This window comes from Pteropus vampyrus, unplaced genomic scaffold (genome assembly GCF_000151845.1).
Source record: "Pteropus vampyrus isolate Shadow unplaced genomic scaffold, Pvam_2.0 Scaffold196, whole genome shotgun sequence".
NCBI lineage: Eukaryota > Metazoa > Chordata > Mammalia > Chiroptera > Pteropodidae > Pteropus > Pteropus vampyrus.
This window is the reverse complement of record NW_011888977.1, coordinates 349,335-361,573: the sequence shown is the minus strand read 5'-3', so window position 1 is coordinate 361,573 and position 12,239 is coordinate 349,335. Positions and strand designations below refer to the sequence as shown.

Below are 12,239 nucleotides of genomic sequence, written 5' to 3'. Positions count from 1 at the left end.
TATCACTAAAATGACACCTCCCTTTTTTTTTCCCTCATGCTAAGGCTAGAGTGAGAGAAACCTTGCTCACTTAAAGAGCTTGATTGTTACACCAGAGGACCCAAAATGGTTTGAAGGAGGAAGTATCATAGAGTAAAAGATATTGGACTTGCATATTAGGGAATCAGAATTTCACTGACTCACTGTGTGTTTTGGAGACACCTTTTTTTGTCATCTTTTACGATCTTAGTTTCTCTCTTGGCTTCTGACCAAGACCCCAATCCCCCCTACTCCACACATACACACCCTTGGTTGGATGGTGTTTCTTCATGGAGTATGGAACATTTAGGTGACTAGACTCAGATCCCAGATCATGAAAGGCATAAGTTTGCAGGAGCACAAAGCTCTTAGATTTATCTGAGTTTCAATTCTAATTATTTGGAGAAGGTGGAATATTGCTATTTCTCTTCCTTGTAGCCTTTCAGGTTGTATTTCAGTCCTGCAGCAAAACAGATGCCTGGATGCTTAAAAGCTTTCCTCTGCTGCCACCTTTGAACTCTGATGCAGTTATTGGTGTCTCAGAAGTCATCTGAGGAGGAAGGGATTTTTATCTGCTCTCTTTTTTTTTTTTTTTAATTTTAACAGTAAGGATTTCAAAATTTATTCAAAACAGAATGATCTGAGTGATTAAGGTGGCTCTGTCTCCCAACCAGTGCTGCTGGCATCTAGTAAGTGGAGGCCAGGGATGCTGCTAACAGCATCCTACAGTGCATAGGACAGCCCCTCACAAAAGAGAATTCTCTGGCTTCAAATGTCAGTAATGCTGAAGCTGATAAACCGTGAGGGATGGCAATGGGAACAGCTTGTGCAAAAGAGTTGAAATGGAAGTTGTTCTTAAAACTTTTGAAGAACAGCAAGAAGGCCAGTGTGACAAGAGCAGAGAATGGAGGGATAGGAATACGTTCTGAGAATTGTCAGGGGCCAGATCATGTAGGGTATTGTAGGACAGAATGAAGGATTTGGATTTTACTCTGATTGTAACGGAAAGCCATTGGAAATAATCTGATTTCTGTTTTATAGGTTACCTGTGTAGAAAATAGCCTCTAGGGGAGAGAGGAGGCTCTGCTAGTTTCTTTTCAATATCCGGTCTCCCTTTCTTTCTTTAGTAACAAAACTGTGTGTGTGTATGTGTGTGAGAGAGTTTAAGTGTGTGTGAGTGAGTGTATGTGAAGATGACACCAAGGTTTATGACATGAGCACCTGGGTCACTGGTAGTGCTATTTACTGAGATGGGGAGAGGTGGTGGGAAGAGTAGGCTAGAATAATAGGTCCACGATGCCTATTAGATATCCAAGGGGTGCGATGTCAAGTAAGTAGTAGGATATACAATTTTGGAGTTCAGGGCTGAGGTCAAGATTGGAGATGTGAATTTGAGAACTATCAGTCAGTAGATGGTATTTAAAGCTTAAAACTGGGTGAGGTCATCAAGGAAGTGAATGTAGCTAGAAAACCAAAGAGGGAATCCAAGGACCAGTGGGCTCTGGGGCACTCCAACATTTAGAGGTCAGGATATGAATAGGAAGCACCCCAGGAGGATGCAGAAGGGACAGCCAGAGCGTGAGGAAGAAACTGGAGAAAGTACAGTGTCTTGGAATCCAAAGGAAGCAAAAGCTTCAAGAAGGCTCACTATCTCAGATGCTGCTGAGAGGAGGTGTGAGACTCCCTTCCCCACCTCAGCCCAAGATTTGCCACAGTTATCACCTATTGAATAAAAGTAATGGGAGTGTCCCTGTCAAATGGGGATGGTGATCCCTGTCTCAATGAGATAACATGTGAGACATCTAGTACCATGTCACCTAGGACACAGAGCTCCTTTCCTAAGTGACAAAAATAATGTTTATAGAGTAGAGTTTCCACTTGTGAATTTTGTTTGTCTTAGTTTATCAGTTGAAATATTTTAGTATTTTCATCTTGATTGAGCAACAAGTTTAATAAAAAAATACACACATCAAGAAAAAGAATGTCCTGATCTCCAGTAGGCTCTTAGGTCATATACTTTCTGAGTGACTTAAATATATTTTCATCTCTGCCCTGTATAAACTCACAATGTTAATTTGCTTGTTTACAGAGGAAACTTGAATTTTGAATGGGAAAAATTACTCTAAGAACAGTCCTTTGTCTACTATAATTAATGTGGACCTAGTTACCTTGAGTGGCATTTCACTTTTTTATGTCTTGTATGATACTTTATAATTATCCTTTTAGTTATGTTAAGATATATAGCAGTGCCACTGAAATATAAAACTTCCTGTGTGTGTTGGCATGGTAAAAATTTTTGACATATTTTATTTTGGAAAACAGACTAAAACAGAACATACAACATGGGGTAGTTTTTCCAAAAATCATCTACAGATACAAATGTTGGCTGTATAGGAAACACATAATCAGTAGTTATATCTATTAAGTAATATTTGGTACCATTTATTTCTTTATTTAGCTGATCTTTTTTCCCTTAATTTGTTTGCAGTTAATATGTATTACTCATATAATAGGTTTTATATACTACAGTACTTGGCACATTTAGAAACTGTGTATTGATATTTTCACCAGCAATCAAGCAGCATGTCGTTGGAGGCAGACTGTAATTTTGTCTGAATGATTAGCATTTGGTATTGGCTCAGCCACCCTTGGGCATATGTTAGCTTTCTTTCCTTCCCTGGTTCTTTCTCCTAAACATAGCATGGTAGCTTTTTTATTCTCTAGGTTAATACTGACTGCATAAAGATTTTTGTTACTTTTTTGTTCGTTTCTTTTTTATTTTTAAATATTTAAACATTCACTATAATCAGTTTTTAGGTCAGACTATAGATGTTAGTTTCCGTAAGCTTATTTTTTACATTTTATACTGTAATCTAAACTTTGTAAAGTACTTTCCATAGTCCAAGCATGGTCCACTGTATTCTCTCTCTCTCTGGAGACACATTTGGGTCTTTGTATCACGTTCTGATCTTTTGGTTAGGTCATTAGGTAATGACTCTGGAATTATCATGAGAACAAAAAAAGCAAGGTTTAGGACATTTGGAACCAAATATAATGTTTAAGGTATAAGTAAGGATTGAAGAGAAAAATGATTGCATGACTTTGGAATTTCTAATAAAAGCAGCCAATCGAATCAACTTCATTTTATTCACTCTGACTTTTAAACTGATGAGAAATAAGTTCTAGAATCCCTGGAAATGTTTGACACTGGTATGTGTGACAGTTTTACTTGTTCTTTACCCTGCAGGAATATGAAAAAGATGAACTGTTAAGTGATGTTGAGCAGAAAGTAAACTTAGATATTGTGTGTATTGACGTGAAAATCACAAGTTGTGTTGGAAGATGAATGGTCTTGGGCACTCTGCAGTTCTAATACATGCAGACATTAAGGGCTGGGCCAGTCCCCAGCTCTAGGAGAGGAATAATGGAAACCAAATTTTGAAATCTTCTAAGAAATAAGAGTTGAGTCGGTCCTCAAAAACTGTGGTGGTGTGGGAAGGGTGGTCTTTTGGGGCTCAAAATTGAATGACCTTAAACTAAAATGTTTTAATAAAATATGAAAACCAGCCAAAAGAAAAGGTTTTCTGATTATATCCATGAACACAACACCCTTAGCAGCAGATGTGGTATGTGTACAGGGGAATGGGAAAGTAAACATGCACCCTGTACCCTTTTCCTCCACTGTCAGGGATTCCCAGAAAACAAGGTTTCATTTCAGTAGATCCTTGACTGTTGTTTATAATCCAGAATGCCCCATGGAGGCACAAGTGGCAGAGTCACTGATTGTTTATTCTCAGGAATTGGGCCTTTATGAGCAATTTAAATCACAATGAAAGCTTTCTCTTAATGCTGAAGTCTGATAATGGCCTCTCCTTACCTGAAATTCTATTAACTTGGGATGCATTGTGGTGAGTGGATTTATTTTTTTAAATGCAAATACCAAGGATAGGATTAAATTTATGTGCTTTCTTCATAATTCTTAAATGAGACTGATGTGCCGAAGGACTAGATAGATGTTTGAGGTTTGGAGTTCCCCAAGAGTTAGGAAAAGCTGCTCTTTTTCTCAAGCCCTGTGTGTCTTCCCCCTCTTTATGGTTGCTTTTTTCTGGCCAGTCTTAGCAGCTGCTGTCTGCTGTGGAGGTCATAAACTCATGCCACATGGGAGTGCCACAGGCCACCTTACTTGTTATTCTTGCCCCAGCCCCTTTCCCACTTCAGAGAAGTCTGAGTCATGCCTCTCAGTCTTTGTTCCCACCCTAAGGCCTGACACTGTACAGGAGACATCAGGGTTTCTGCACAAGGTTCCTCTCCTCTTCTAACTACCCACCCACTGTTGTGGCTACGTCGTGGATCGTGTCATAGGGAGACAGAGCAGCCTAGTGGTTAGAAACAGCTTTTGGAGTCAGACAGACCTGCCATCGGATTTCTACTGCACCACTTATTTCCTGCTTGACACTGGAGCATGTTTCTTTCTCTCTCTAAGCCTCAATGTTGTCAGCTATAAATGGGTGAATTTCTTTCGCCCCAGAGAGTCTCTTCACTGCATTTGAAGTGCTTGGTATGGGTTAAGCACTCAATAAATGGTAGCAGTTGACAGAGCTGTGACTAAAACTCCATTGACATTTTAAACTCAAATATCTCTCTGATCACCCCACTCATCTGTTCCCCAGCTTGCCACTTCTGTTCTGCAACTTCACTGAATCCCATGGTCCAAGAAACTTTCTCCATGTGAAAAATAGCTGTCTGCTGCCCTGGGGTCACATGCTTCAAAATTCATAACTTTAGAGTCTGTATTTACTTCCAGATTTCTCAGGAGGATCCCAAGAACTAGCCCACCCATGGGTTAAGGAGGGTGGGTCTGTTATAGGAGGGGAGCTGGGCTAAGACAGGAGGAGATACTATAGAGGAAAGATGGGCAGAGGCAGGCTGAAGGTCGAGCTCCGTCCTCTCTCAGAAGGTGCCGTTTCTGCATCTGTTACTTTATGTAAACTGCTAGAGCAGATATTTTGGGAAATGGCTTTTCCAAGGTCTAAGGTAACCATTGTTTTGATTGGCTTTTCATGAATTGTCTGCAATACAAATACTTGTCACAATCATAATTTGTATTGACACTCCGTGCATCATGGGTAGAAGAAGGAGGGAGGTGCTGAGTTCTTGTTCTCATTGGTCCTTATGTATAGGGAAGAAATTTAGATTAAATGACTCATCCAAGGTCAAACATATAATAGCAGTGGAAGCAACATACCAAATGTCTGCCTTTTAAAACTGTCTGGCATCTCTCCCCACCCCTGCTGCTCTAGCAACATCCTCCTCCTCCCACCATCCTACCTCTCAGAGGATGCCCCCTAGCCTAGCCCACTATCAACCAGCATTGTCAACAGTGTCCTACTTTAGACCCCACATCAGGCCTTCAGAGCCCTCTTCCAGAATTTTCCCTTTTAGAAAGAGGCGGGGTAACTCTTCCCTTAGTCTTTTCCTCAGCAAGCCTTTTCCTTCCCACCTCCTCGCCCCTCAGTGTTCTTTCTCCAATAGCATATTTACTTATTGGTTTGTTCCCCACCATTAGAAGGTAACCCACATGAGGACAGGGACTTGCTCATTGTCTTTCTTGTAGTATCCTCTGGCTTTTTTTGTGCTTTGTACACATCAGGCATTCACATATTTCATATTGTTGAAAGAATGGATGACACATTGTATCGGTCAGGAGCTGTAAGAATGTGATCCCAGAGCCAAATGGTGCAGGGCATCTCCCCATGCCCCTCCTCCCTCTGCCATAGCCTGCCAAGAGGCTAAGGAAGGAGGAGGAGGAAGAGATTGTGCGCCTGGGGACCCAGCGAGGCTACTCCTCCCGCATTTGTACTGTGTTGCTTCAGGACACCCTCATTCTGTCCTAAGCTGGTTAAAGTTGAGTTTCTGTCATGTGTGTGGTCTCACTAGTGCCAGCCCACAGCTGTATCCAGCTGTTTAGAGCCTGTTGAAGGCAATGGGGCACACTGGCTCAGGACATAGACACTTGAGTCATGTGACCAATCTGCCACATTATATTGTGTCCCCTTGACAAAGTTTTATAACTTTAATGTGCTTGGTGCTTATTGTCTATATAATGGGAATGACCTCATGTAGTTTGTTCCCAGGATTAAATGAGATAATCCATGTGAAATCTTTAGCATACATGAAGTACATAGTGTTCAGTTAAAGCTGGCTGTTGTTATGTACAATATTAAATAAGTGCTATTTATTCATGTCACATGTCTCTAGGTTGCTAGATCTGCTTCTTCTGTGTCCCTCACCGTGCCCCATCTGACACAGATCATTGATGGGGAGCAGCAGCTTTGAAGGGGGAGTGAATGGAACCCCAGGAGGTCTGGGTAGGAGTTCAGCCTGTAATTCTGATTTTTCACTGTAGAAGGAGGATGCTTTGGTGTGAGATTTCTATGAGTGAGTCTGTTTGTTTTAGTTTGCTCCTGATGCTTTCCACAGGGGAAAATAATTCAGAGGGATTAAGTGTCACCACTGGGAACTTGCCTGACTCTCCTTCCCCAGGAAGCAGAACTCTGACCAGTGGGGCTGGAAAAGGGCAGCATCTGAAATGTATGCTAGGAAATGTATGCTAGGAAGGTCGAGTCTTATTTTTGGCTGCTTCAAGGGACAGGACTGGGCCAGTTGGATAGGCAGTTGGGTCAGGTTTTAGTTCCTTGTAAAAGGCAACGGAAACCTCTAACCTTCACCACCTCCCCAAGGCAGTGCACCGAGTGCTGGCAGTGAGTGGGCCCCCTCAGCCAATTGGAAAAATTGCGAACTCAATAAATAAAGTAATTTTTTTTGTAAGGAATCTGTGTAAGCCAATGAAATATGAAATGCCTTCCATGAAAAAAACTTGAACATGATAAAAGTTGCAAAAAGTTTTTGTCATTGTTGTCAAATTTGGTATGGGCAGCACAACTGTAAAAGATTAGGGGGAAATGTCAATGTCTGGAAGGTCTCTGCTCAAGTTGCTTTGCAAGTGGCAAGTTCTTGCTCTCCTTTAAAGACAAAAAATAGGAAATCGTAGAGAACACCTTGTAGCTGGGGTTAATGCAAGCAAGCAAACAGGGACCAGCAATGTCAGAGAACAACATTAGCCAGTAATTAAAATAAAACGTTTGTGGCATATGGTATTTTTAGTATATATATTGTTATGATTATATGTTAATAGTATACATGAACATAGTATTGGGTATATTTAAAATAAATTCCTATTTTTAAAATAAATTCCTATTTTAATAGACTACTCTATCAACCAGCCAACTACTAATATGGATCAGGTGAGGATTTCTACTGTGTTGACAAAGGAGTTGTCAATAGGTTTTTGTTGACACTTACTAGACTGGTCTGTCAGCTTTATTTCGTAAGACTAGAAATAGAACATACAGTGATGTTAATAACTATGTCAATAACACTGTTACCAAAATAACCTGTATCTTTGGATTCCATTTCCAATGGAATATCTTCTTATAGTCAAATTGACCTTTCAGATTTTTAATGACATGGCTTTTACTGTCTCTGAATACTGTGTGGACATAATTGGAATTGTGGGTTGCTCTGGTTTAGCCGGAGCTCAAAGACAGCCAGGGTTGATGTGAGCCAGAGTCCAGATGAGGGGAGCGGAGAGCAGGAGTGGGAGGTTAGGTGGGAAGTGGGAACGCCCATTTGAACCTTGGGCCTTGCTGTTTGGTTGAAACATTTTGAATTGTAGGTATCAGGCACCTGGGTCCAAAGATGAGAACAAAGGCAGATATTTTTAAAGCATGTTGACTTTTTAACTTCATATGACTTCAGATGTGTCCAGTTAACTGTTACCTTCTACTCAAATTGATGGTTGAGAATTTATTGTACTAATGCAGTAGTAACCCACAACCTAAAAATGTCTGGTTCTCTTGTTTTCACAGGTATTGGGGCGATGTTTCTTGACCGTGGTGCAGGTTCATTTCCAGTTTTTGACCCAGGCATTACAGAAGGTCCAGCCTGTGGCTCACTCTTGCTTTGCCGAGGTGGTTGTGCCAGAAAAAAAGAACAGCAACAGTGGTGGCGGCTTATCTGGCATGAGCCACACACCCGAACTGGAGGAAGCTGTGCGATCCTGGCGAGGAGCTGCTGAGGTAGCTGTGACTCAGGGGGAGATTGCTGCCCTGCGTTCAAACATGAGAGGCTCCCGAGGGCCTTTGCCTGTTGGTTCTTAAAAGAGCCTTTTTATTTAGAAATGTGTGTTTTAAACTGTTATCAGTAGCTCGTTCATTTAACAGTGAATGTCTTTGTAAATGCCAATTTTGTGCCAGGCACGCACCAGGCACTGGGGTGACAGCCTGTATTCACAGCCTTCTCGGAGAAAGGACTTAGAAAAAATGGTTAAGGGGCTCTGATGGAGGTTTGCGGGAGCCCAGAGGAAGAGGCCTGCTTCCAACCATGACCAGTGCAGCAAAGCTTCTAGGAAGAGGGACCAGGGAGAAAAGGTTGGAGCCAAAGTCTGTAAAGATGGGCTAGAGCTGGCTGTGGAGAATAAGGGGTCAGTCAGGCAGCTAGGTGGGGATGTATTGGTGACAACACATTTCTTCTAGGCATTTTAATACTCTTTTAATTCCAAGGAAGGGAAAAGAGCCTTTTACGTCGAGTCTTTAACTAGCACTTATTCTGTTTTACAGAGTAAAAGATAATTTATAGTTAAGGAGTAGTATATTGAGTTATTATATAATATCTAGTTTGAACGATTCCATAATTGGTGACGTTTCGTTTTTTGTTTTAGAAATCTTCTTTAATCACATTGTTAAACATGATTTTTTTCATTTTAACATTTTACATTCTTTAATTTGCTTATTTCAATTATATATTCTTCCACTGCATTGTTCTTTCTTTTGAATTTCCTTTCAGTGTTTTTCCTGTTTGCCTCTTTGTTTTGGTCTCTCTTTCATGTTAAGGGCTTTCCTTAGCTATGTCAGTGTTGATCAGAGCAGCCCTGAAATGCTAATCGAGGATTGAATGTGGGAGGGGGACCTGTTGACTTGATTGCAGGGGGCTGGGCAGTGGGGTCAAGATCTCTGTCTTGTCCTCTTCCAGCCCTCTCTGTCCTCCTGGCTGTTAAGGCTTCAGCCTCCCGATCATGCAGCTCACATTCATACCGTCAGTACCTGGCTCACAGTCTCCTCTGGTCCACCTGTTGGCATCATTCACTCTGAGAACCAGCCCATGTGAGGCTTCCTGGCAGTCCCCTGACCTCCTCACCTTGACCTTTTCCTTCACCCACTTCAGTCTGCCTAGGAGTTTCTGCCCTCCTTACTTCGCTTCCAGCCAGTGTCCTTACCTCACACTACACTAAGAAAATAGCATCCACTTGGCCGCAGCCCCTCATCTTCACATCACCAAAATGATACCTTCCCCTCCATTCAGACCCTCTTCTCTTCCTTTCCCTTCATTATAGTGGAGAAAGTGCCCTCTCCTCCCGTCCAAGGCCTGCCCTGTCCCCACTCTTCTCCATCCTTAGGGTTTCTGTGGTGGGACCCCATGTTTTCTCCCCCTCCTCCTCAAGTGCTCCCACCAGCACACAAACATGCTTACTTACAAACCCAAAAAGCCACCTTGCTCTGCCCTATTTCCCTCCTCTTTTCATAGCCAACTTCTTGGAAAAATTGTCCACCTCAGCTTTGATTCATTCTAAAAAAGATTATTATGAAACATTTCAAGCATATAAGAAATGTCATACATAACCATCTGTCTTCCTTTTAGCTTTATCAGATGAATCTTTTTGCCTCATTTGCTTCATGTCTTTTATTTTTCACAGGAAAATATTGCAAATGCAAATGAATCCCTTTTGTATCTCTCCACTTATTCACATTCCTTCCTCTCTAGAGATGACCTCTTTTGAATGTGGAGTCTGATTCCTTTGCATATTTTTATATTTTTTTCTCCGTATGCATATACCCATAAATATATTATTTTACACAATATGAAACTTTATATGAATAGCATCATTTAGCTCACTGAAATCTGGCCTTCATCCCTACACAAGAACATGCCTTCTCTTGTCAAGGTCACTGCTGCCTTCCATGTTGCTTAATCCAGGGAACCCTTTGACTCCATTCAGTAGCTCACAGCAACCCGAGTGCTTGGAAATCCTTTCTTGTGGCATTTATGAACCAGGCATTCTTAGTTAATTTCTTACCTCTTGGGCCATCTTCTCCATCTACTTTGCTAGCTTCTGCTCTTCAACACAAGTTATTAACGTGAGTTTCCCAAGGCTCAGTCATAGGTGCCTTTCTTTCTAGTGAGTCTTCATCTAGTTTTAGGACTTTAAAATCTGTCTGCGGGTCCTCAAATGTGTGTGACCAGTCCACTTCTGTGGGTTCACGTTAGTTTCTTCTTTTTTAGTTCCCCTCTTTAATCTCGTTCCCCCACTTCCACCTCTGACCTATGGATGTTGCCGTTTCCCCTTAAGAACTGGATCTCTAAAGGCAGGGCATCTCCTCCCACAGGCTTGCGCGTGCACCTGGTTTCTGGCACCCCCTGGCGCAGTTGGGGGGCCTGGCGCACCCGGGTTATGGTCCGTGGCTCCACCTGGGGCGTGCACCCAGGACCTTCTGCTTGTAAAGCGATGTGCCACCCCCACATTAGTTTCTTCTTGTTTTTCTGTCTTGCTTATGTAGTCTTCATAAACATATTTAACGACCAAATAATAAGTATTTAATTTTCTGTGCAGATTTCAAAAGTTCTTTTTTTTCCTTTAATGTTGCAGTGTATTTTTTTTTTCCTGTCCTGTGTTGGCATGGCTTTTTACTTGGTGTGTAGGAACACCCAACCATATACATTTCTTTTTTTTTTATTCTGGAAATTCCAAATACCAATATTCTAGGTTTTCTATCTTTTTAAAGCAGAGAAATTTAAAATGCAAATATTTTATATTTATAAAAAATAACAGGTAAGGAAGTATTTTCTCCAGGGTTTCTTAAAGAGGGTAGGACTATGTCAGGTTTGCTCTTTCTTTAAGATGCTTGACTTAGTCTTTCAAAATTTCTGGCCACTCACTTCATAATACAGACAATCCAGAGTGTTTGGTTTATATCTAATGCTTAGATGATTTCTTGCTTTCTTTCAGTTTTTTTTTTTTTAATTTCGCTAGTATCTGTAGCATCCTCTTTTACCTACCAGTCACTATTTATTTTGCAGGCAACATCTAGACTGAGAGAAAGAGGCTGTGATGGCCGCCTGGCAGGAATCGAAGTTCAACAGCTCTTCTGTTCTCAAAGTGCAGCAATTCCTGAGCACCAGCTAAAAGAACTGAACGTAAAAATCGACAGTGCTTTGCAAGTAAGTTTTTCAGAATTGACACATTTTTATCTGAGAGATAGGAACAAAGGAGGAAATTAAAGTTGTAATATTGAACCAATTGGAAAGTAGTTGGCTTTAAGTGTTTTAAAACTATAGAAATTTTAAATTTCTATTTTCAATGGACTTTATCATTTTATAATGTACGTAATCTTGATTCTTGAAAACAATTTCTTTGCAGGCATATAAAATAGCTCTGGAAAGCTTAGGCCACTGTGAATATGCAATGAAAGCTGGTTTCCACCTGAATCCAAAGGCGATTGAAGCCAGTTTGCAGGTATATTTTTCTTTCTGGGAGCTCTTTGGAGCTGTGACGTGGCAGTGTCTCCATACCAAGTGAACCAAGTGTCTTGATAGATGAACTGTGGGTCACCTCTCCTCTCCCATCCAAACCTTTTCCAGGGCTGCTGCAGCGAGGCGGAAGCACAGCAGACAGGGCGGAGGCAGACCCCCCCACAGCCCATGCAGTGTGAGCTTCCCACTGTCCCTGTGCAGATCGGATCGCACTTCCTGAAGGGTGTCTCCTTCAACGAGTCAGCTGCTGACAATCTGAAACTTAAAACGGTAGCTTTCCATTGGGTTTCCAACAGCCCGGGTGTGAACTTGAAAATAGAGTTCTTAAGGAAAGCTGAGGGCTTTTTATAAAAAATATAGATTAAACAGCAAAACTGAAGTGAAGGCAGGCAGCATGTAACCTTTTCAGGAAACTGGGGTCCAACAGCAAACTATGGTGACTTAATTTTTAATGAGACATTTGCCAAGTTAGTTTTATTCATAATTTTATTCAAATGTTTAACATAAAGGGTTTTGAAAGTACACTATTTTGAAAATACTGTTTACGATTAACATTTCAGTGGACTTCATGAATT

General features: G+C 41.3%; 1 protein-coding gene across 3 annotated transcripts in view; it reads left to right on the top strand.

Moving 5' to 3' along the window:
• KIAA0355 (KIAA0355 ortholog) overlaps window positions 1-12,239 on the top strand; it is a 68,546-nt gene that overhangs the window by 36,083 nt on the left and 20,224 nt on the right. For all 3 annotated transcript variants that reach the window (XM_023537679.1, XM_011371841.2, XM_011371842.2), the window contains exons 3-6: window positions 7,947-8,156; window positions 11,212-11,352; window positions 11,552-11,647; window positions 11,773-11,934. In XM_023537679.1, coding sequence (XP_023393447.1) covers window positions 7,947-8,156; window positions 11,212-11,352; window positions 11,552-11,647; window positions 11,773-11,934 — 609 coding nt within the window. The remainder of the gene's footprint in view (window positions 1-7,946; window positions 8,157-11,211; window positions 11,353-11,551; window positions 11,648-11,772; window positions 11,935-12,239) is intronic.